This window comes from Eubalaena glacialis, chromosome 11, assembly GCF_028564815.1.
Source record: "Eubalaena glacialis isolate mEubGla1 chromosome 11, mEubGla1.1.hap2.+ XY, whole genome shotgun sequence".
NCBI lineage: Eukaryota > Metazoa > Chordata > Mammalia > Artiodactyla > Balaenidae > Eubalaena > Eubalaena glacialis.
The window spans coordinates 12282055-12302861 of NC_083726.1; the positions used below are offsets into that span (position 1 = coordinate 12282055).

The following is a 20807-nucleotide window of genomic DNA, read 5'->3' on the forward strand; positions in this document are numbered from 1 at the left end:
TATATTCTCTGTTCAAGTGTCCAAATCTTTTGCCTATTTTAAAAAAAATGGATTACATGTTTTCTTATGGTTGAGCTTGGAGAGTTCTTATATATTCTGGATATCCTTTACCAGATATATGCTTTGCAAATGTTTTCTGTCAGTTACGGTTTGTCTTTTTATTTTCCTCACAGTGTCCTTTGAAGAGCAGAGTTTTTAATGAAGTCCAATTTATTAATTTGCTCTTTTATGAGTTGTGCTTTTGGTATCATATCTTAGAAATCTTGGCCTAATCCAATGTCGCAGAGGTTTTCTATTTGAATCTTTATAGTTTCATGTTTTACATTTTTAGGTCTATGGTTCATTTTGAGTTAAATTTAGTATATGGCATAAATTATGGATCTAGGTTCATTTTTGTTGCATGTGGATATCCAGTTGTTCTGGTACCATTTGTTGAAAGGACTTTTCTTTCTCCACTGAGTTGCCTTTGCACCTGTGGATCTATTTTTGGATCTTCTATTCTGTTGCATTGATCTATTTTTCTATCTTGACACCAATACCGCACTGTCTTATAGGAATGTGAGTATTAGGGGATTCAGTAGACTTCAGAAGAGTGGTAATGAGGTATGCTATACCTCAGATAATAGCATTTGCTTTTAGCACATACTAGAAAAAAGACAGTTGTAATCTTCAAAAACCTATTTTTGAATAGTGGAATGAAGTGGAGAAAAATACTATGTTCATGGGCTGGAAGACTCGATATTCTTAGGATAGTAATTCTCCCCAAACTGATCTATAGATTCAGTGTAATCCCGATCAAAATACATGCAAGATTTTTATAGAAATTAATAAGCTGATTCTAAAATTCATGTGGAAATGCCAAGGACCTAGAAGAGCCAAAACAACTTTGAAAAAGATAAACGAAGCTGGAGGACTAACACAGCCAGATTTCAAGCTCCAGTAATTAAGATAGTGTGGTGTTGGTGCCAATATTAAGATATACCGTTTAATGTTATGCAGTGAGATTGTGTCTGTTAGGTTTTGCGGCATAACAAACCTCCCCAAAACTTAATAATGGCTTAAAACAATGTTAATCGTTTATTTGCTCACAGTTCTGTGGGTCGGGAATTTGGGTGAGTCTCCTAGTATGGGGAGGCTGGGCCCGAGTGGTCTAGGACGACCTCACTTTCAGGTCTGGCCGTTGGCAGCTAACTAACTGGTGGGAGGTGCAACTGGGGCAGCTCATCCCTCTTCCGCTTGGCTTCTTACCCTCCACAGTTCTTCACGTGGTTGGCTCAGGGTTCCGGAGAGGAGCAGGGGAGGGCCAATCCCTGTGGACAAGCACCTGTCAGGCCTCTGCTTGTGTCACGTTTGCTGATATCCCAATGGCCAATGCAAGGCACAAAGCTAAGACCAAATTCAAGAAGTGGACAGAAAATTTCACCTCTTGATGGGAGGCTGTGAAATATTGTGACCATTTTTGTAATCTACCACAGAGATATTATGAGTTAGTTGAGATGAAACTTTCTGTGGAGGGTAAAAGTCTCTATTATATAAGGTAATTATGTGGAATCATTTGTAGACATATTTCTCTAACAATATGAGAATATTTATAGTTATTTTCTGTATGTAAAGGTTATACCTTTACCCTTATCTTTTATGTACTATCTATCTTTGCAGATTTAAAGTGAATGTCTATTGTCTTATGATTTATGGATACATTTTACCTTAGTAATACTGATTTAGAATGAAAGCATAATGAAAGACACTTCTAACAAAAATGCTAACTCCTGGCCTCAGAGACTGCATGCCATGTCTGTCACTCCAAATAGAAGAATACATTTCAGCCATAGCATGGCACCCCTGTTATTACGCATACTTCCTTTTGTACCATGTGTCACACAAAGGAGTGTTTCTGTACTTCACCGTGATTTGCTCTTCTCTGGCAGATATAATTTAAAGCATTTCCACTGGTGTAGAAAATTCAACAATTCTCACAGTACCTTAGAACCAGTGGAAGTCTTATATGAATATTTTTGAACAGGCGTTTGACTTTGTTGCATATATTTACCCGCCTGCCTTTCTGTAAGCACCCTAAGTATGGCTTTGCTTATGCCCTGCTGGTTTGTGCATTTGGAATGCTGTCCCACTGCCTCAAAGCTCCCCACCATCGACCCCAATCCATCTGGAAAACTCTTACTAGCTTTCCACAATTCATTTCCAGCATTAACTGCTTGTGAGCTGTTCCTGGGCTCCTCCACCCTCGGAAATTAGATGGCAGCAGTGGTGGCTGCAGCAGCAGTTGCCTCTTTATTTTTCTCCCAAGCCATGTTGTGATAGGTGTGGCATTTATCACATGGTGTTTTGGTACTTACTATTTTCTGCTTTCTCTCCCCTATTGTCAGCTCTTTGAGAGCTTTTTCTATTCCTAGGACTTCATACAGTGCTGGAGGCATCTTGGTTGAATGGATGAAGGTTAACTGAATGAACAAATAAGAGATGGTCTGTGCATGGTGATTAATTCATTTACCTCTGATTTGTATTTTCAAGTAATAAAATGCAGACCCTCCCTTTTCATATACTGATGGGCATATCTGTGTAAAAGGTACTGGCTTAATTCTTTGAGAGAAATACCAAGATGAACTGACACGTCCTACCCCTAACGAAATCATCCAATTAAAAAAGTATGCCTAAAAATGCATAGAGAGTGGTAAGTGCTATAAATCAGCTACAGATAAAGCATCTTGAAGTTCAGACAAAAGAGAAATTATTTCTGGCTGGAAGTAATCAGGGGGAGCTTAATGGGGCAGATAGCCTTTAAGGTAGGCCTTGAAGGGGTCCATTTTCAGATGTGAACATTTTGAAATGGGTAAGAAAACAATATAATCAAAGACACAGAAGCAAAAAACAAAACAAAAGTCCACCTTGATAGAGGCAGCAGTGGGTAGTTGAACGTATCAATAATTATTTTTGCATTTACTTGCCACTTGGAAGAAGTAGCCCAAGGTAGAAAGTTTTATTAAAGTAGGCATTGTGTCTATTTTTCATTCTGATCATGAACTTATCAGTTTTGCTGCCATCTTTTTACTGATATTACTGAAACAGCTCTCTCTCAAAACTTCTCTTGGTCTCCTACTTGCTAAATTCAATCATCTTTTCTAAATTCTCATTCTCTTTAACCTTTCTGTATCTCTACTTGACATTGTTATATACTCATCTCTGGTATCAATTTATGAAATACTTTCCCTAGTGCCAGGGACACAGGATAGTAAAGAAAAGTAGAAGAAAGTAACACATGTCCTCTGTGTCCTGGCTTTTGTGAATAGTACACAATCCTGCTTAATCTTTTTATCCTTTGTTGCTATTTCTGCCTTCTAGAAGTGAGTATTCCTTAAGGTTCTATTTTCAGCTCTTTGCCTTGTATCAACTGTTGTCTCTTTCCCTCTTCCCTCCATCCCTCCTTCCTTCTCCTCTCCCTCCCCACCTCCTCTCTCTTTCCCTTCCTCCCTCTTTCTCCCTCTCTTTCCTTTTTTGAAGTACGTGGTTGATGTTCAGTACACGTTGTGGACTAAATCATTGCAGCCTTACTGTTCCTCCCAGACTCCTCTTGGATCTTCATTTCTAACCCTGACCTCTCTTCCGGGGCTGCCACCTACAACTCTGAGTACTTGTTAGACATTTTCTATTGGACCTGCCACAACTTCAAACCAGTTCATGCTTCTGACATCTCTCTTTTAGCAGTGTTACCCTTATTTGGCCAGTCAACTAGACTTAGAACCTCAATGTTATATTTAATTTCCTTCTCCCTTATACCCTTTTTCTGAACAGTCTCCAGTTCCTGTGGATGCTGTCCTTGTAATGTCTCCTACATCTATTCCTTCTTTATTTCTACTGTTAACTTGTGGGTTTTGCATTAATAATCTGTAGACTGTTATAACAGTAGCCCCTGGGACTTCCCTGGTGGTCCAGTGGTTAAGACTCCACGCTTCCAGTGCTTCCACTGCGGGGGCACGGGTTCGATCCCTGTTCGGGGAACTAAGACCCCACATGCCACGTGGTGCACTCAAAAAAATTAAAAAAAAAAAAAAAGAAACCAAACAGTAGCCCCTAATTGGCCTCCCCACCTTCTGATTGTTCCCTTTTCCATTCTTCCTGCAGCCACCACAGGCCATTTTCATAAAATGTTATTTTTGTAGCACTGTTTCCCTCTCAAACTCTTTAAAGATAAGGTCTGAAATACATAGCCTGATGGCCTAGGTCCTCCACAATGACCCAGACCTACTCTTCTTGTCATTTGCCACTATTCACTCACAGTCAAGTAGACTGGTCACACTGATCCCTATGTAAGTCTTACCTATTTCTAACTACATTATTTTGCCTACATATACATCTTTCTTGATCCCAGCCCCTCCATCCTCATCTGTCTATCTCAAACTCTATCTCTTTTTGAACTTCTGTGTTATCCCAGTTCACAGCAATCTTTGGAACCTTTTCAGATTACTACTAAAATAAATTTTATACCTTAGAACAGAGGTCTTTGCAATCTTTGCCAAAGCATTCTATCCCGAAGCCTAACTAGTATCTTTGAACACTCTTGGTAGGATTGTGGCGTAGGCAGAAGGGAAAGAAAAGGAGAGAAGAAAACAAGAATGAGAGAGTAGAAAAGAGAAGAATCTCAAATATTTTCTGATTATCCAGTACTGGGTAAGTCTTGAGATCCCTAGGGTTGTAAATGGTACAAATTATACTACAGTGTCACCAACTGTGTCCTCTGGCATGAGACTGATATGGTAGTCTGTCTACTTTATCGTAAACAAAACTTAAATTTCATAAATCTCAAGATAATTTCTAGGTATCTCACTCTTAAATATCACTAGGTCTCTTTCTCTCCGATATCATTACATTCTGTTTAACAGACACGTTCTAGGTGTGCCAAGTGTTGAAACTTATGGTCTGAATGTCTCTGCTAATGAGATATATAGAAATATATGAAGGGCCATTTTCTATATTCGTGTTTCTAATTGATCAATATACAAAAATTTTAATACTGTAAAAGCATTCAAAATACTGCATAGTGTATACTTTTTCAAATGGTGTAATTTGGAATTGTCAGCAAGTAACTCTGAGCTTATTGTGGAGAATTGGTTTTTTTATTTCTGGAATTTTTATTTGAATGAATATAATAGTATTTAAAATTTAAAGGAAATACCTAGTCTGTTCCCTCTGAGGGTGGGGATCATTTAGTAGTAATTTGTGTTGAAAATGTTCACATATTTTTGTTTCTATTTTTAAAATCTCTTTGAAAATGGGAAAAATATTGAAATGATGTGGAACTTCTGACCCATGCGTAGAATCTCTGTTGGTAAGTAAGGCTACAATAGTCTGCAGAAAGACTGTATGTCAGGAAAGGAGACCCTAACATTTGTAATTTGTGATTTGTAACATTTGTAATTTGATCTTTTGTAGTATGCTGTCTTTTGGGTGAAAGGTTCGTCTTTCTTTCTATAAGTGTTTTTTAGAATTTTAGTTTCACTAAACTACTGGTCTTAAATTCTAACAATTAAAAAATTTTACAGAAAGAGCTAAGTAAAAGACAAAAAGAAGTACAAGGAGTTATAACTCACATATTGAATTATTTTGCCATTTTTCTGAAGGGCTTATTATTTAAACTAGACCTGGGTACTGATTGCTTATCGTCTAAATCCTCCAGTATTAAATGAGAGTTTATATTTATGCCATCATGTTAGGTAAAGCAAATGTGATAATATAGAGACTGAGAGAGTATTACTGATTTTTAAAATACTGGTATTCAAAGTAAAATCTGGGGTTTTTTTGTTTTTGTTTTTTAAATTTATTTATTTATTTTTGGCTGTGTTGGGTCTTCGTTTCTGTGCGAGGGCTTTCTCTAGTTGCGGCAAGCGGGGACCACTCTTCATCGCGGTGCGCGGGCCTCTCACTATCGCGGCCTCTCTCGTTGTGGAGCACAGGCTCCAGATGCGCAGGCTCAGTAGTTGTGGCTCACGGGCCTAGTTGCTCCGCGGCATGTGGGATCTTCCCAGACCAGGGCTCGAACCCGTGTTCCCTGCATTGGCAGGGATTCTCAACCACTGCGCCACCAGGGAAGCCCGTAAAATCTGTTTTGATTCCCTTCAACTTATAAGAAGATAAGTTGTAGGAACGGTGAATGCTAATTTAAATGTATTTGACAAATTAGAAGTTTATCTCTAAAGAAATAAATGAAAACCACTATCCCACCCCCTAGAGGTGTTGGTTTTGTCTTATGCCTATAATATGTATGTGTGTCAATGTGTGTGTGTATACATATGTACTATATATGGCATATATTGGTGTGCATGTCAACCAGTAAGTTATATATGTGTGTGTATAAATATATAACATATGTAACTTACATGTGAGACACATAAAGCTTATAAATTACATAATTTATTGATTAACATACACGCAGGCATATATGTGCATTTACAAATATGAAATTATACCCTAACCATTATTCAACAGTATAATTTTTTTCACTTAATAATGTATCAGTCACATCTTTTCACCATGTATGTATAGATCTATCCTCAAGAAGAATTTAAAGCTCCAGAGATTGATGAGACCCTCAATAACATATCTGGGGACCACTTTCAGGCTGAAATTAGAACAGTTGTTCTAGAATTTGAGTTACAGTCTATCATCTTAAATACAACACAATTTGGGAAAATTCCATCTTCTGTGATTAATTAATCAGATATTGAACTGAGTTAACTCATGAAGGTTAAGTTTGTCAGCGTCACGGCCCTGTATGATTTATAAGTATCATTATTTCCCAGCCTTTATATCAAGAGAATCTTGGTATCAATCATATCAAGAAGATGTAATAGTGATTCAGATGCTAGTTTATGTGTGTGGCCAGTACTGCTGTACTGCTGGACATGAAATGAAGTAGAGGGAAGGTGGGAGGGCAGAGCATACAGGAGGAAGAAGGATTGGAGAATGATTTCATTAGAAGGGAAAATTTAGTATAAGTTTTTATCACAGAAACATCCCTATTGTTATTTCTTTATTACCATTTTAATAACTGTATAGGGGACAAGTAGAATGTATATTATAGGCCCTTAAGGTATCAGATCGAAAATTTTATAAGGCTCAATCTCTGTTAAGAATTGACACAGCAGCGTCTCATAGTTTTAGTGGTGAGAAAGTGACACTATGGAAGGGTTCATTAAGAGCAGCTTTTTAAAAATGTTACTTCCTGTGTGAGAAGTTGCCCACAGTGTTTAATTTTGGGCTGTAACATTGTCTTGCCTTTTGGTTTTACCTGTTTACTGATCTATTCTCCCATAAACTGCAAATTCCTTGACAACAGAACTGTGCCTGTTCATTCCTCCAGTGCTCAGCACAATACCTTGTGTATAATAGATCAATAAATTTTTAAAATTATACTGAACTGATTTATTGTTGCCCCTCATGTGTAATACACATAGAATCAGTACCAGCAATCTGAAGATAATCTAGTACATTGCAGTGGTCCGCCTAATCTCCCAGAACCGATTTAAGGTAAATGCTTAACCAAGAGATCTATCTTAAATGTACTAATAAGGCCATTCTGACTCTTAAAAGACAATTTCTCCTGAACAATACTAAAATAAATTGCGATGACCATAAAAGGAGAAAAATTGCCCTGGGGGTGGAGTGGGCATGGTAAGAGTTAGACTCTTACAAATGCAAATAATCCTCATGGGTTAATCTTACTAAAACATGTTATAATATTACTGGCTCTCCAAGATTAGGGAGATCAGAGTCCCTGAAACTAATTTAGAATTATTTATCATTTTGAACTTTTGAATGTTTGCTCCAAGTAGGGGATTTCTTAGGAATGATAGTTATAAATGGTGTGTCTCTCTTACTGAGCATTTATCTTTACTTTCTGCTCACTCTAAGTCCTGTTTGCTAAGAATTACTTAGCAGTTCTCTGGTTTTAGATGGGCCATTTAGGCTCTGAAAGCCAACTCTTTAACCTGCCCTGCATTGTCAGACTGACCTAACACCTGTCTGTGTTTGTTACTGCTTTTAGTATCTGTTATAGAAATATGTGTGCACATGCGTGTTTGTATATAGTGGCAGGGTGGGTATAGCAGCTTCCTGCTATAAAAGGGGAGAAGCAGCTGGCTTTTCTGAAGAGACCTTTCCACCCCCATCTTTTTGCAAGCAGCCGGAGTTAATCCTTCCATGTTTGATTGGAACAGCTGAGAGAGTCTCTGGCATATCTGAAGGTCTCCAGTGGACTCATGTTGCCTCAGAGTTGGGGCCACCTTCCTCTTTTCTAGTGCTGATCCTGCCAGCTGTCCTAGCTTCTGTTAAAGCACAGCAGAGGAGGTGTTAAATGATACAAAAACATACAGTGTCATGAAAGAGCTCCTTTTACTGCATGTACAGTGTGACTTCATTTCTCTCCCATTCCTTTCCACGCAGAAGGATTTTATACTGTTAATCCTAACACCTGTCTGTGCCTGAGACAGTAAGAAGGGTGTGTGTGTTCATGTGTGTGTGTGTGTGTGTGTGTGTGTGTGTACGTACACGTACGTGCGCACGCGTGCGCGAAGTCCCGCCCAAGAAGAAATAGAGAATACCAGTCCCATCTGCCTTTCCACGTCCTGGATTGGGAGTGTTCCCTCTGACGTACTTAAAGCCTAGAATATATATATATCACTTTGGATCCTGGATACCTTGTGCTTCCTACCGTTTTTGGTGCCACTTTAAGGAGCCCGCGATCCCTTCCTTGGCTGTCATTCTCTACCTCTTGAGTTTCTAGAGGAGTTGTCAGTTTAAAGCCAACAGTAACAGCAAATCTCTAATGTAGTTTTCAGTCTGTAGCTAGTAACTCCGTTGGAGCTTTTTGTTTTTCCCTGAAAAACAGCCATTTCTTCTGTGTAGTGTTGAGTCTTATTGGGGTGGAAGCCTGGCCTGAAGCAAGCTCTTTCTTCATTACCTGAGCCAACATACCTATCTGCGTAGACTGGAAGTCAGCCAGGATTTTTTTGGTGCTACCAGGTTCCTTTGGACAGGACAGCCAGATCAAGCAGGGCAAAAGCTTAGACACTTTTTGTACTGTCTTGGAAGATTTTTTTCCCCTTTGCTATGTATGGTGTATATTGTATGGATTATCAATATCCTGTTGTCCAGGTAAGCTAAGGGTTATAACTTGTTTCTAGATAGTACTTGATGGTGGGATGAAATGCTTATAAGCTTCCTGTCTTCTGACCTGGTACCATTCAGAGCATAGATTTCCCAAAGCTATTTGCTAATTTGCTGTAACAGGAAGTTTGTGTTTTATAGTATTGAGGGCTGGGCAGCGGTGGTTGCTTTCAATCCTAGAAGTTCCGAAGCTTCAGAGGTCCGTGTGTATGTGGTTACCCACATGCGTGTGTGTGTGTGTGTGTGTGTTTTAAATACTGGGCTTGGCATTATAAATGTAACATAATTAAGCCACCATATATATTATAGTAAACTTCAGGCTTCATTTTGAGTAGATGAGAAGCACAGATGGCGGTTTCCAAATGTTGCTGTATTTTTCAGATAGGTAATATACAGTAGAGGGCACTCTCTTCACACTTAACATTTTAGACTTTCTATGATGGGATCATTGCCATCTTAGTTATTAACTGGTTGAAATCTAGAATCATAAAAATGTAGGCCTTTATCAAGCATATTCCTGAATAGCTATTTGCCTTTAATTAGTAGCAGTACAGTAAATAAAGTTGAAGTTAAGGATTCTGGATTCTGATTCAACCTGTGGTATTAGCACCTCCATGTCATGCTCAAATAGCTTCATTTTTCTTGACTTCACTTTCCTTGTATATAAAATGAAGGGGTTGAACTAGGTGATTTTTCATATGTCATGATGCTTTGAAATATTAATTGTACTGAAAATCTAGAATAGGAAAATAAAAATGGTTAATACAATTATATCTGAATTATAGACACTACTTAGTTTCTCAGTTTGGTTTAGTTTGTTTTTATGGCATTTAATTATTTTTTTTTTTTACAGATTGCCATTTCTTTAATAATTAGCTCCTAAGTTGTGGGTTGGACAGAAATGCATAGGGTTAAAGGAAGTGACAAACAAACCAGTATATCTTATTAGGTATTTTGGTCCTAAAGGCTAACCCACGCTATTTTTAATTGGACCTGTTGGGTAAGCTCTCTAGAGTAAACTCACAACTCTCGTTCACATCGTGAGCTACCAGTATGGAGTCAAGTGGGAGGGGATATGGCTATGTTTCTTTAACTATATTGTGGGACATTGGTCTATACTACATGTTTTATATTAACTGTATAACTCTCTGTGATTTTGAGTTATTCAAATCGAGCATATATTTTCCATAATGAGGCTTTGATATATTTGTGGGTCTCATTTATCTGTGAGCTATTTCTCTCCTGGCATAACACAATAGATTGGTCTATGCAACAGCTTAAGGCTGGAAGTGTCATGAGACTAGATTAGAAGCAAAGCTTCTTACAAGTAAATATTGATGTTCTTTTGAAGAGAAACATCTGTGAACAGTAAATTTCTGAGACCCAACTAGTAAAGTAATGGACTTGTAATAACTGTAATATAAGTAGTATAAAAAAAAAGCTGAAAAAGTAAAAATGTTTCCAAAGAAGATTGAGATGTTGGAGATTTATGAAAAACAGAATTGTAATATGTAAATAAGTTTTTTGATGTAGAAAATTGGCCATTCTCCCCAGAAATAAAAATTGTGAAGTGGATTAAAGGGTTCTTGTTTAGAAATTATGACATGTTTGATAGTCTTTGGCAGGAAAATTTTATTCATTTATGATAAAATGAATTTGCCACCCCAAATCATTAAGATTTAGTACTGTTAAATGTGGTGCTCAATATTTGAAACAGCACTTTCCTGACTTTGCTCCGTTTATTAGGTTTATTCTATCTGAAATTAAGGTAGCTTAGAAATGCAGGTAATGGGATATTAAAATTTAAGAGTACACTCTCCACCACATCAAGGAAGTTAATGTGATTGAAAAAGCAATTTTAAGTTGAAGGATCCCAAACTATGTTACAGTCTTATTTCTTAATTCTGTTAGGGTAACAGGTTTTTCCAGTGCTTTTATAAATGATGGTGCATTTATGATGATTGTTTGCTACCCAAACTGTCTCAACTATAGTTATAAAATTTTCTTTTTAGCTTCTATTATATTCTTGTACTTAGTTAAATCAAAGCTCTTTGTTGCATACTATGAATACTTGTGGTTCTGTACCAGTGCGTTATGCAATTGGACGTTATTGAGGACGTGATTGTACAGTATTTATAAAAAATTAAAGGTTTTGCACCTATTTTTTAAATTAAGTAGTTCTAGAATTGCTAATGTTGAGATAATGAAACAAAGTGAGTTCTCAACATAGGGCAATTAAGTATTTTAGGTACTTGACCTTTTATTACTCTTACGGTTAATAAAATCATGCCTGTCTTAAGAGTGTGCAATTGAAATTGGTTATTTTATTAGTTATAATTTTTGCAGAACCAAATCTGGGCCAAATCAGTTTAAAATACAGGCACAGGAAGTAGATAGGGGCTTGCTAGATATGATTTAAAGGGCAATGAGTGTAGTCTCCCTACCCATAAAAAATCTATTTGAGAAGCTGTTCTTGAAATTAGTCTTTTGGATTAGACATTTATCACCTCTGACTAGATGGTTAAAATATAACTTGTTAGGATGGCTACTGTCAAAAAAAATAACAAAATAACAAGTGTTGGCAAGGATGCGGAGAAATTGAAACCCTTGTGCACTTGTTGATAAGAATGTACAATGGTACAGCTGCTGTGGAAAACCGTATGGTGGTTCCTGAAAAAATTAAAAATAGAATTACCATATGACCCAGCAATTCTACTTCTGAATATATACCCAAAAGAATTGAAAGCAGAATCTTGGAAAGATATTTGTATACCCACGTTCACAGCAGCATTATTCACGGTAGCCAAAAGGTGGAAGCAACAACCCAAGTATCCATCAGTGGGTGAATGCATAACCAAAACATGGTATATACACACAATGGAATATTATTCAGCCTTAAAAAGGGAGGCAGTTCTGATACAAGCAGCAACATGGATGAACCTTGAGGATATTATGCTAAATGAAATAAACCATTCACAAAAAGACAGACACTGTATGATTCCACTTATATGAGGTACTTGGCATAGTCAAATTCATAGAGACAAAAAGTAGAATGGTGGTTGCCAGGGGCTCTGGGGACGGGGGGAATGGAGAGTTACTGTTTAATGGGTATAGAGTTTCAGTTTTTTTCTTTTTTTTTTAAATTTAATTTAATTTATTTTTTATACAGCAGTTCTTATTAGTTATCTATTTTATACATATTAGTGTATACATGTCAAGCCCAATCACCCAATTCATCACACCACCACCCCCCCGCCACTTCCCCCCCTTGGTGTCCATACGTTTGTTCTCTACATCTGTGTTAGAGTTTCAGTTTTATAAGATGAAGAGTTACAGAGACGGATGATGGTGCTGGTAGCAAATTATGAATACACAGTTGACCTTTGAACAGTGTGGGGGTTAGGGACACCGACCTTCTGCTCAGTTGAAAATCCATGTATAACTTCACACTCAGCCCTCCGTATCAGTGGTTCTGCATCCTTGGATTCAACCAACCACTGATTGTGTACATGTGCAGTGAAAAAAATCCGCATGTAAGTGGACTTGCACAGTTCAAACCCATGCTCTTCAGAGGTCCACTGTATTTAATACCACTGAACGGTATAAATGTCTAAGATGGTCAATTTTATGTTATGTGACAACTTGTTGCAAGTTAGGGGTTCCTCTAGTGTCGCAGTTTTTCCTGAGGCAGTTTTACTTAACCTGTCACCCATCGAACACGTTGGCACTGATTATCATTTTGAGGTGAATGGGGCAGTTGGAGGGAGAAGAAGCAGGATCTTACATTTTGGGTGGTGTAGCTGTGTATCCTGATTTGAGGGTTTAGGAGAGCCAAGTACAGCTTAAGCATATTAGGCATCTGGAAGACTGAGAGACAGAAAGTGACCTATCTAAAAGATACATGTGCCTAGAGGATGCTCAGGTCTGCAGAATGCTATAGAGTGACTTAGCCCATAGGCTGTCCACTGCTTTGTGGGCAGATGACCTTGATGTCAAGGGGGATATATATATCTATACTTTAATTTCTCATTTCAAATTAGTTTATTGCTCACCAAATGTTTTTTGAGTTATGTGCCAGATACTATGCCAGGCACAGGGATTTAGTGGTGAAGAAAACCAGCAGAATCTCCAGTAATTTAGTAATAGAGATGTGGCATATTGTATTATTGGAGAAACAGTACACTTCAGTTTTCACCGATTAATCATGTAATTTCTTGATAATCTGGTTATTCATAAACTTGTTTATGTCCCATCCCTTTAAGTATTTGTCTAAGAACCTTTTCCTTAGTCTCTCAGAGAATACAGAGAATGTACACGTAATTTCAATTGCATATATGACTCAGTTATCTAGAGTTTGGGATAGTTTAAAGAGATTTTAAGGAGTATTTTATGCAAATCTAGTTAATAATTTATGAAGTGATGTTTTCTAATATCTCTGGCCTCACCTATGTCTTAGTGTATACTATTTGTGATCTTGTTCTAAAGGTTTGATTTGGGGGGACAGGAAATAAATATGAGGATTATTTGTTCTTTATAAGCATATAACATTTAAAGCAGTTGATTTCAAATTTTGCTTACCTTTTTTTCTAGAATGGGTTATATATAACTGAACACTGCCTAACCCTGAGAAAATGAGCTAGGATATAGTAGAATTTGGCTTTATATAATTTGGCTTTATTTATATTAAAGAGAATGCTGGGACAAGAGATATTAAAGTAGTATTGTCTGGGAAATGCTTCTGGAAAGGTATTTATATCTATTAGGTGTAAATTGTTATTTACACTTAGGGTTATGAGGGGGACATGCTGTGAAAAGCTTTTATACTAACAAGTTTTTATTATTGCCGGAAATGCTGTCCCTTTAATGTTGCTTTTCACTTGGGTGTTAGCGGCAGCCTGGGAAAGTATGAGCAAACCCTGCCTTCTGGTCAGGGACTCTTGGACCTGCTTTTATAGCATTGCTGGTAAGTGGGTGGAAGGTAGGAAGGTTGAGTCCCTAAAATTGTGAGGAGCAACACCACCTAAAGTGAGTTGTTTTTTTTTTTTAATCAGTGAGTGTTGTTTTGTCTAGAATCTGAACTATTCTAATAAAGTCGAAAACAAAGCCTTTCTCCCGCTCTCTCATTTTGTACATCTTCCTTTCAAATTTCCAAGATACTGAAGTAAATTTATAAATTTAAAGACATTTCCAAGTACTCTTTGGGAAGAAAAGAATGCTTTTATAGTATTTTGATAACCACAAAGATGCTCTTCGTTCTTAGGTACCCGCATATGGATAAATAAATGGCTAGAGGTAGAAATCAAGGCATTACAGTTTGATTTCATCAAACATTTATTCGTCTACTAGGTATTCAGGCGTTGGGTTAGGAACTGCGTTAGGATTGTGAAACACAGTTCCTACCCTCAGATTGCTCACAGTCGGGTCAAAGTTATGCAGGAACAGTATCAACCATGGCTTAGGCGCTAAGGCACAGGGATAAGGAGTACCTAACCCAGGTGTGGGAGCAGGTAGGCCAGCAAAGGCTTTCTGGAGCAGGGGATCCCTGAAGTGAGCCTTGAAGGATGAATTAGCCAGATAGAAGGCCGTACTCAAGGGAGGAAAAACAGAAAACAGAAAAGAACAGAGGTGTCGTTGAGGAACTAACTGCAAGTCGTGAAGTGTGGTAGGAGCAGAGGAGAGCAGTGGGTGGGGAGAGGGAAAGCCGGGGCTCTGGACAAGGGGGCTGAAGCCACGTTATGTGTGTTAGGTGCCTACTTAAGAGTTAGAATTGTACCCCTTGTTAGGCTGTGGGCAGTAGTTGAGGAGTTTAATCAGGGAAGTGGCATGATGAGATTTGTGTTTAGAAAGATCAAGCTCTGAGAGTAGTAAGAAGCCTGCATGGGAAGAGGGGTAGACTGAAGGCAGGGAGATAAGTAGGAGGCTGAATGCAAAATAATAAGGTCAGAACCGAATTTGTGGTGCTAGGGATGAAAAGAAAGAGCAACATTTCAGAGAAATCAAAAAGACTTGCTTCTGGTTTGGTGTGGTGTTGAGTGAGAAGGAGGAGTCTTGGAAGGACTCCAGACTTCCCATCAAATTTGAGTTTAAATCTGGACACTTCAGCTTGCTAGCTCTGGTGACTTTGGGCAAGATACTTAGCCTCACCTGGTCTTAGTTCCCTCATCTCTGCAAAGGAGATTAAAATGTCTTGAGGATGAAATGAGCTAAGAATATATGTAGTTGCCTGATAAGACACCACAGAGTAAGTTTTCAAGAACTGATACCTCTTTTACTGGTTACGAAGTTTAACCACATTTCACCAAGTAAACAAACATGGTAGAATGAGTACTAGAATCCAGGCTTCACACATACAGGGATTTTTTATCTCCTTTGCCCATTTACTGTTTTCCCCCAGTGCCTAGAATAGTGCCTGGCACATAGTAGACACTCAAACATTTGCTAAATGAATTAGTGATTCGATTTTAAGAATTTAATTTAGTTTTGGTCTTTTAAGATAGAGAAATTTGTAGGATATCTAAATGGAGATGACCATTATTTAGCATTTGGATATTTTGATCTGGAGTTCAGGAGAGATATCTGGACTGGACATAGAAATGTGGGGGTCATCAAGGTAAATGGGTGGTAATTGAAGCTATGGGATGGATTACATCACCTACAGCAAGCGTGTTGGTCAACAGGAGGCCTCGGGAACTAAGGACCGTTGTTTAACTTTTTTTAGATGTGTACCCTTTTGAAAATCTGATGAATACCGTAGATCCTCTCTGCACAGAAATGCACATAAAAATAACAAATTTCCACCAGGGTACCTGTGTGAGGAACTATATACCTTGGGTTAAGAACCTGTGGTATGCAGTAAAAAGAGGTCTGAAGATGGCACCTCAAGCAATACCAACATAGAAGGTGGGCAGAGGAAAAAGAGTAAGATGGGGAAGCGAGTTAACAGGAAAAGAGGAAAATCAAGAAAGACTCAGAATAAGAGTTTCATTTGAAGCTGAGAGTAAGAGTTTCCAAAAGGAGGGAGTGCCAAATGCCACAGACAAGTCAAAGAAGATATAACATGTCCATTGATTGACTTTGGCCATCAGAGGTCTTTGGCGACTTTAATAAGATCCATTTCCGTTGAGTGGTATGGGGGAAAGGAAGCTGGAGTTCTGGGGATTACATGGAACACTGAGGAAACAATGAAGACATTGAGACAACTAGGAGAAGTTCCTTCATTTGTTTATTTAGTAACATATTTATTGAGTACCTACCATGTATCAGGCACTGTGCTGGAAGCTGGAGGTTGATCCACAAGGGTGGATGTGGTCTCCTCCCTTAGCTGACGTTCTTATTGTCTGTTTGCCTGCCTACCTCCCCAGCCCCCTCACTCCTGCCCAGAAAATGCCCTGAAATGCGTTTCTCCTTGGTACACCACTGGGCACACTCAGCCACCAGGGGCCTCCAGTTGTTATGCTGGGTCAGATCCGGACTGTTCAATTGCTCTTCTCTCACTTGGGCACGAGGGAGCAGATTGTCCTCTATAACACCACCCTTTAAAGTCAGGGATGCGCGTCAAAATATCCTTGAGTTCGTGCAGTGCTCACTATGATCAGTGAGTTGATGAAAATTATTTTAATACTTTTTTTTTCACTTTTAGCTCACACTAACTCTTTCTTGTGGTAGTGACTTTTGTAAGTTTATTATTTGCAGTATAAAACAGTGGTCCTAAATGTAGAAAAGAGGCATGAATACCAGGCCTAGGGAAACCTTTATCCTAGTCCTAGACTTTTTGCATGTGGGAATCCCTCATTTTTATTTAAAAAATCTCTTCTTGGGGCTTTGTTGTCTTTCCATACGTATGGAGGTTTGCAAGCTTCAAGACAGCCATGGCTTTCATAAGGCTACCATGTGTGTGAGTGTGAGTGAGTGAGTGTGTGTGTGTGTGGTGGGGAGTGGGGGACTCTGTCTTGGTGCTTCTGGTTTTTTGCCCCTAGCACTATTGTGGACCAGCGGATTCAGAGAATGGTATACAGTGATTCTCAGTTTATTTCTTATATTAGAACTGAAAGCGTAAATAATTATCCCATAAATATGATTTAGATTTTCCCAAAAGCACACTGCATTGCCCCTGCTTCCAGTGAAACTCGCCTACCTCTTTTCTGCTTCCTCACTTTGTCTTTAAAATTTTTTGACTGCATTTTATCTCCAAATTGGCTTTTCAGTTGCAAATTCAGAGAATGTAATATGTTCTATCTTCCAGATCATTTCTAAAAATGTTAAATAAGAACAAGTTCAGAACCAATCTATTCCTTTTCTCTTAATGTTTTTTTCTAATGTTTAAAGATCCCATTCTTTTGTACATATTTCTTTACACGTACAGGTTATACTAAAAGTATACGGATAGCTGTAAAATGCCCAGAACAGTGCCTGACATATTGTAGGTACTCAGTAAATAGCAATGACTGTGCCGGTTTCTCCAGGCTCTCCAGATTGTTTGGTAGTTCCTGTGTTCTTTTCAGAATTGTTAAAATGCTTATTAATTTGGATGGGAGCATGATGATGTTACATCAGCAATGTGCCAACCAACATTATTATACGGCACATTTTTTTAAAGCTTGGTTATACATTTTGCCAAATAATCCTCATTGAGACAGCAAAAACTTAAGTATTCTCGGTGTGATTTGTGATTTTTAATTTTGATTTCTTTATGTGTTTATTTTAAAAATAGAAAGCTCAATTTTGGAATTAATCTCTTTGCTCTTCAGGTAATCTATTAGAGATTATAACATAAATATAGCATAACTTAAAATATATAATAAAACCTTTAGAATAGGATCTTATTTATTAGAATACTAAAAAATTAGAAAATCTTTATTTTTATGAGACAAACATCATAAACTCATCAAACATTCACATAGGTTACTTTATTTGAATATATAATAATAGAAAGTAGGGAGATATGACATTTATATTCAGAGGTCAAAGACTTTTCCAAGATCACTTGTAAAGAGCAGAATTATGACTTTGACCAGGACTTCTGAACTGAATCACACCTTTATGCTTTTTTTCATTATGACTTTTTACTAAGAGAAGTTAAAAGAAACTCTTACATTCAGTAAACATTCTCCCAAACCTCCTGTGTCTATAGCACTCTATAGTAACAATGACTAGTTATAGTAATGACACATGTCCAGTGTGTGTACAAGAAAGGGTTTATGTTTTTCAATGGAGGCTGAGATGCAGAAGGCTGGGGAACGCAAAGGGTAAATTCTCAGTTAATCAGAATTTTAAATGAAGCTGGAAGCCTTGAGCAGCCAAATTTGTATCCACCTTAAGCTTCTTAAGCAGTCATGTTTGTAGACACCTTTTTCAGAATCCCCAGGTTTTTTACAGTAGAAAAAAAGAAGCACTTAAATTACCTCCCTCCTCTCTTTTTGTACTTTGCAGTCATTAGACTAGCTTAGGGCAAGCAGTTTCTTGCATATTTCCATTCCTTGAAAACCTTCCAGTCAGCCCATCATTGAGCAGCTCTTCTCGTCTTTTATTACATCTGCTGCATCTATAAACTGTACATCAGTGGAAATTTTTTTTAATAGTTTCTGTTTCGCTCCTTATTTATTATCAGGTATTCTTAGATGGAACGTTTTAAATCTGTACTTACTATGGTAAGCTGCTGTGAATACTTCCCGTGCCATATAATGAATGCCACCATCGGAGAAACTCTTTAAAATATGCGGGCACATGGCGCCTGCCCTTCCCTCTCTCCCCCCCTCCTTCCCTCCTCCCCTCACACACACACACACACACACACATACACACACACGCGTGCGCAAAGCACACACCAAACTGCCATTCTCCGGCAGGCCTGTTTCTGGAGTTGGGAGATGTCAGCCTGCCGGGAGCGGGTGGGAGGAGGAGGAAGAGGTGGGGCTCTACTCTGATTAATTACCTTAGGCATTCGGGGGTGGGGCTTCCTTCAGCCATCTGCCTGAGATATGGGAGGGAGCTGGAGAAAGAAGGAGGGGGAGAGACTGCCAGAGAGGAAGAGAAAAGAAAGGAAGAAACACTAGAAAGAAAAAGGAAGGGAAAACGGGATAAAGGGAGAACAATCACCCACCCTTTAAGAGCTAGACTTGGGGGGGGGGGAGGGGGGTGGAAAGCAAGCTGTGGAAGGTGTGCCCCAGCACGACCGCGTTGAAGTGTTCATCATCTGTTCCATTTGGTTTATGGAGAAAAAGAAAATGGTAACTCAGGTAAGATCTGTGTTTCCTCCGTGCGTTTCTTTTCTCGTTTCTGAGATCTAAATAAGATGGGGGGGGCATAGTCACCAGAGTTTTAATTATTATTGTCTTTTTAGAAAGGGCCAGAATTATTGTTATCAGCTGGAAAGTGTTAGTCTGTGCCTGTTGTGAGTCCGTGTGTGTGGTGTATCCGTATCCTTTTTTCTCTCCGCTCCCTTAGCTCCATAGCAGATTCCTGTTTCCTGTACTGTGCAGCTGTAGCTCAGGAAAGACCCTGTGGGGATTTGTCTACCTCTTTGTCTTGGTTCTGAGAAGAGGGAGGGAGAGAGAGACTGCAGAGGTAGGAAGAGATTCTTGTAGACTGCCAAAAAGAGGGGAGAGGGATTGACTTCCTTTTAAGAATTGCAGAAGAATTTGTGTTATAAGGAAATCTGATTCCTGATTCGCTTTGGTTTCTCAGAATTGGCAATGGACTTGCAGTTTTGCTGCCTTTGCTCTAAATGGCTTATTAAAAATGAAGGCTAGAAAAATGTTTCATTTTCATGTCTTTGTTACTGGCAAAGACTGTTTTCCATGAGAACATAGAAGCATCCAGGTGCAGCAGAGGCAGGTAGAGCCCTCCCTGGCAGAAGAACAAGTCTGAATATATAAATGACCATCACACGGGTATTAAAAGACATCTGAAGGAGAGGGAGTAGGAAATGGAAGACCTCTCCCTCTCTCTCTCTCCCTCTCCCTCTCTCTCTCTCCCTCTCTCTCTCTCCCTCTCCCTCTCTCTCTCTCTCTCTCCCTCTCCCTCTCTCTCTCTCTCTCTCTCCTCTCTCTCTCTCTCTCCTCTCTCTCTCTCTCCTCTCTCTCTCTCCCTCCCCCCCGCCCCCCACCGCACCTCTCTCTCTCCCCCTGTCTTTGGTTATACCAGGCAATATCTGCATTTTAGCAAGTCATTCCTGACAAATGGAAAGGTGAATACTCTTCCCCAATTTCCCCTGGTGGTGCTATTTTTCTTCTTGGCACCCTTCTGTATGTTCCTTTTCCCTTTTTTCTTTATATATAGGTTGAGAGGAAACGATGAGACTGTGATTTATCAATGAGAATCGTTTGCATTGTGGAACGTTCATGTCCTTTAGTCTCAGACTTAAGATCAGTTTCACTCCAGGCTTTTATGCTCTGTAGGGAAATTTCATCACTGGACAGTGCTTTCCTTTTAAGGAGGTTGCCCCCCCCCTTTTTTTTTTTTTGTATTCGCTCATCTCTTTTCCTAAGTCACCACCGGAGGGCGAGAGAGTCAACTGGCTATCTGGATAGAGGCATCATTTTAGGAGCTGGAACCCTGTTCTGTTAAATGTTATATAATGCCCCGCAGTGCTGTTTGGAAGGAGGTAAAGCATTAAGGAGATTTTCCCAGCA

At 38.8% G+C, this 20807-nt stretch overlaps 1 protein-coding gene across 14 annotated transcripts in view; it reads left to right on the forward strand.

Moving 5' to 3' along the window:
* Positions 1–20807, forward strand: part of RBFOX2 (RNA binding fox-1 homolog 2) — a 263107-nt gene that overhangs the window by 150750 nt on the left and 91550 nt on the right. Inside the window, exon 1 of one of the 14 annotated variants that reach the window (XM_061205628.1) lies at positions 19168–19412. The exons of the other annotated variants lie outside the window; for them this stretch is intronic. Within the exon in view, the coding sequence (XP_061061611.1) occupies positions 19386–19412 (27 nt within the window). The 5' untranslated portion in view covers positions 19168–19385. Of the gene's footprint in view, positions 1–19167; positions 19413–20807 lie in introns of those variants that run through there. 14 annotated transcript variants of the gene reach the window in all.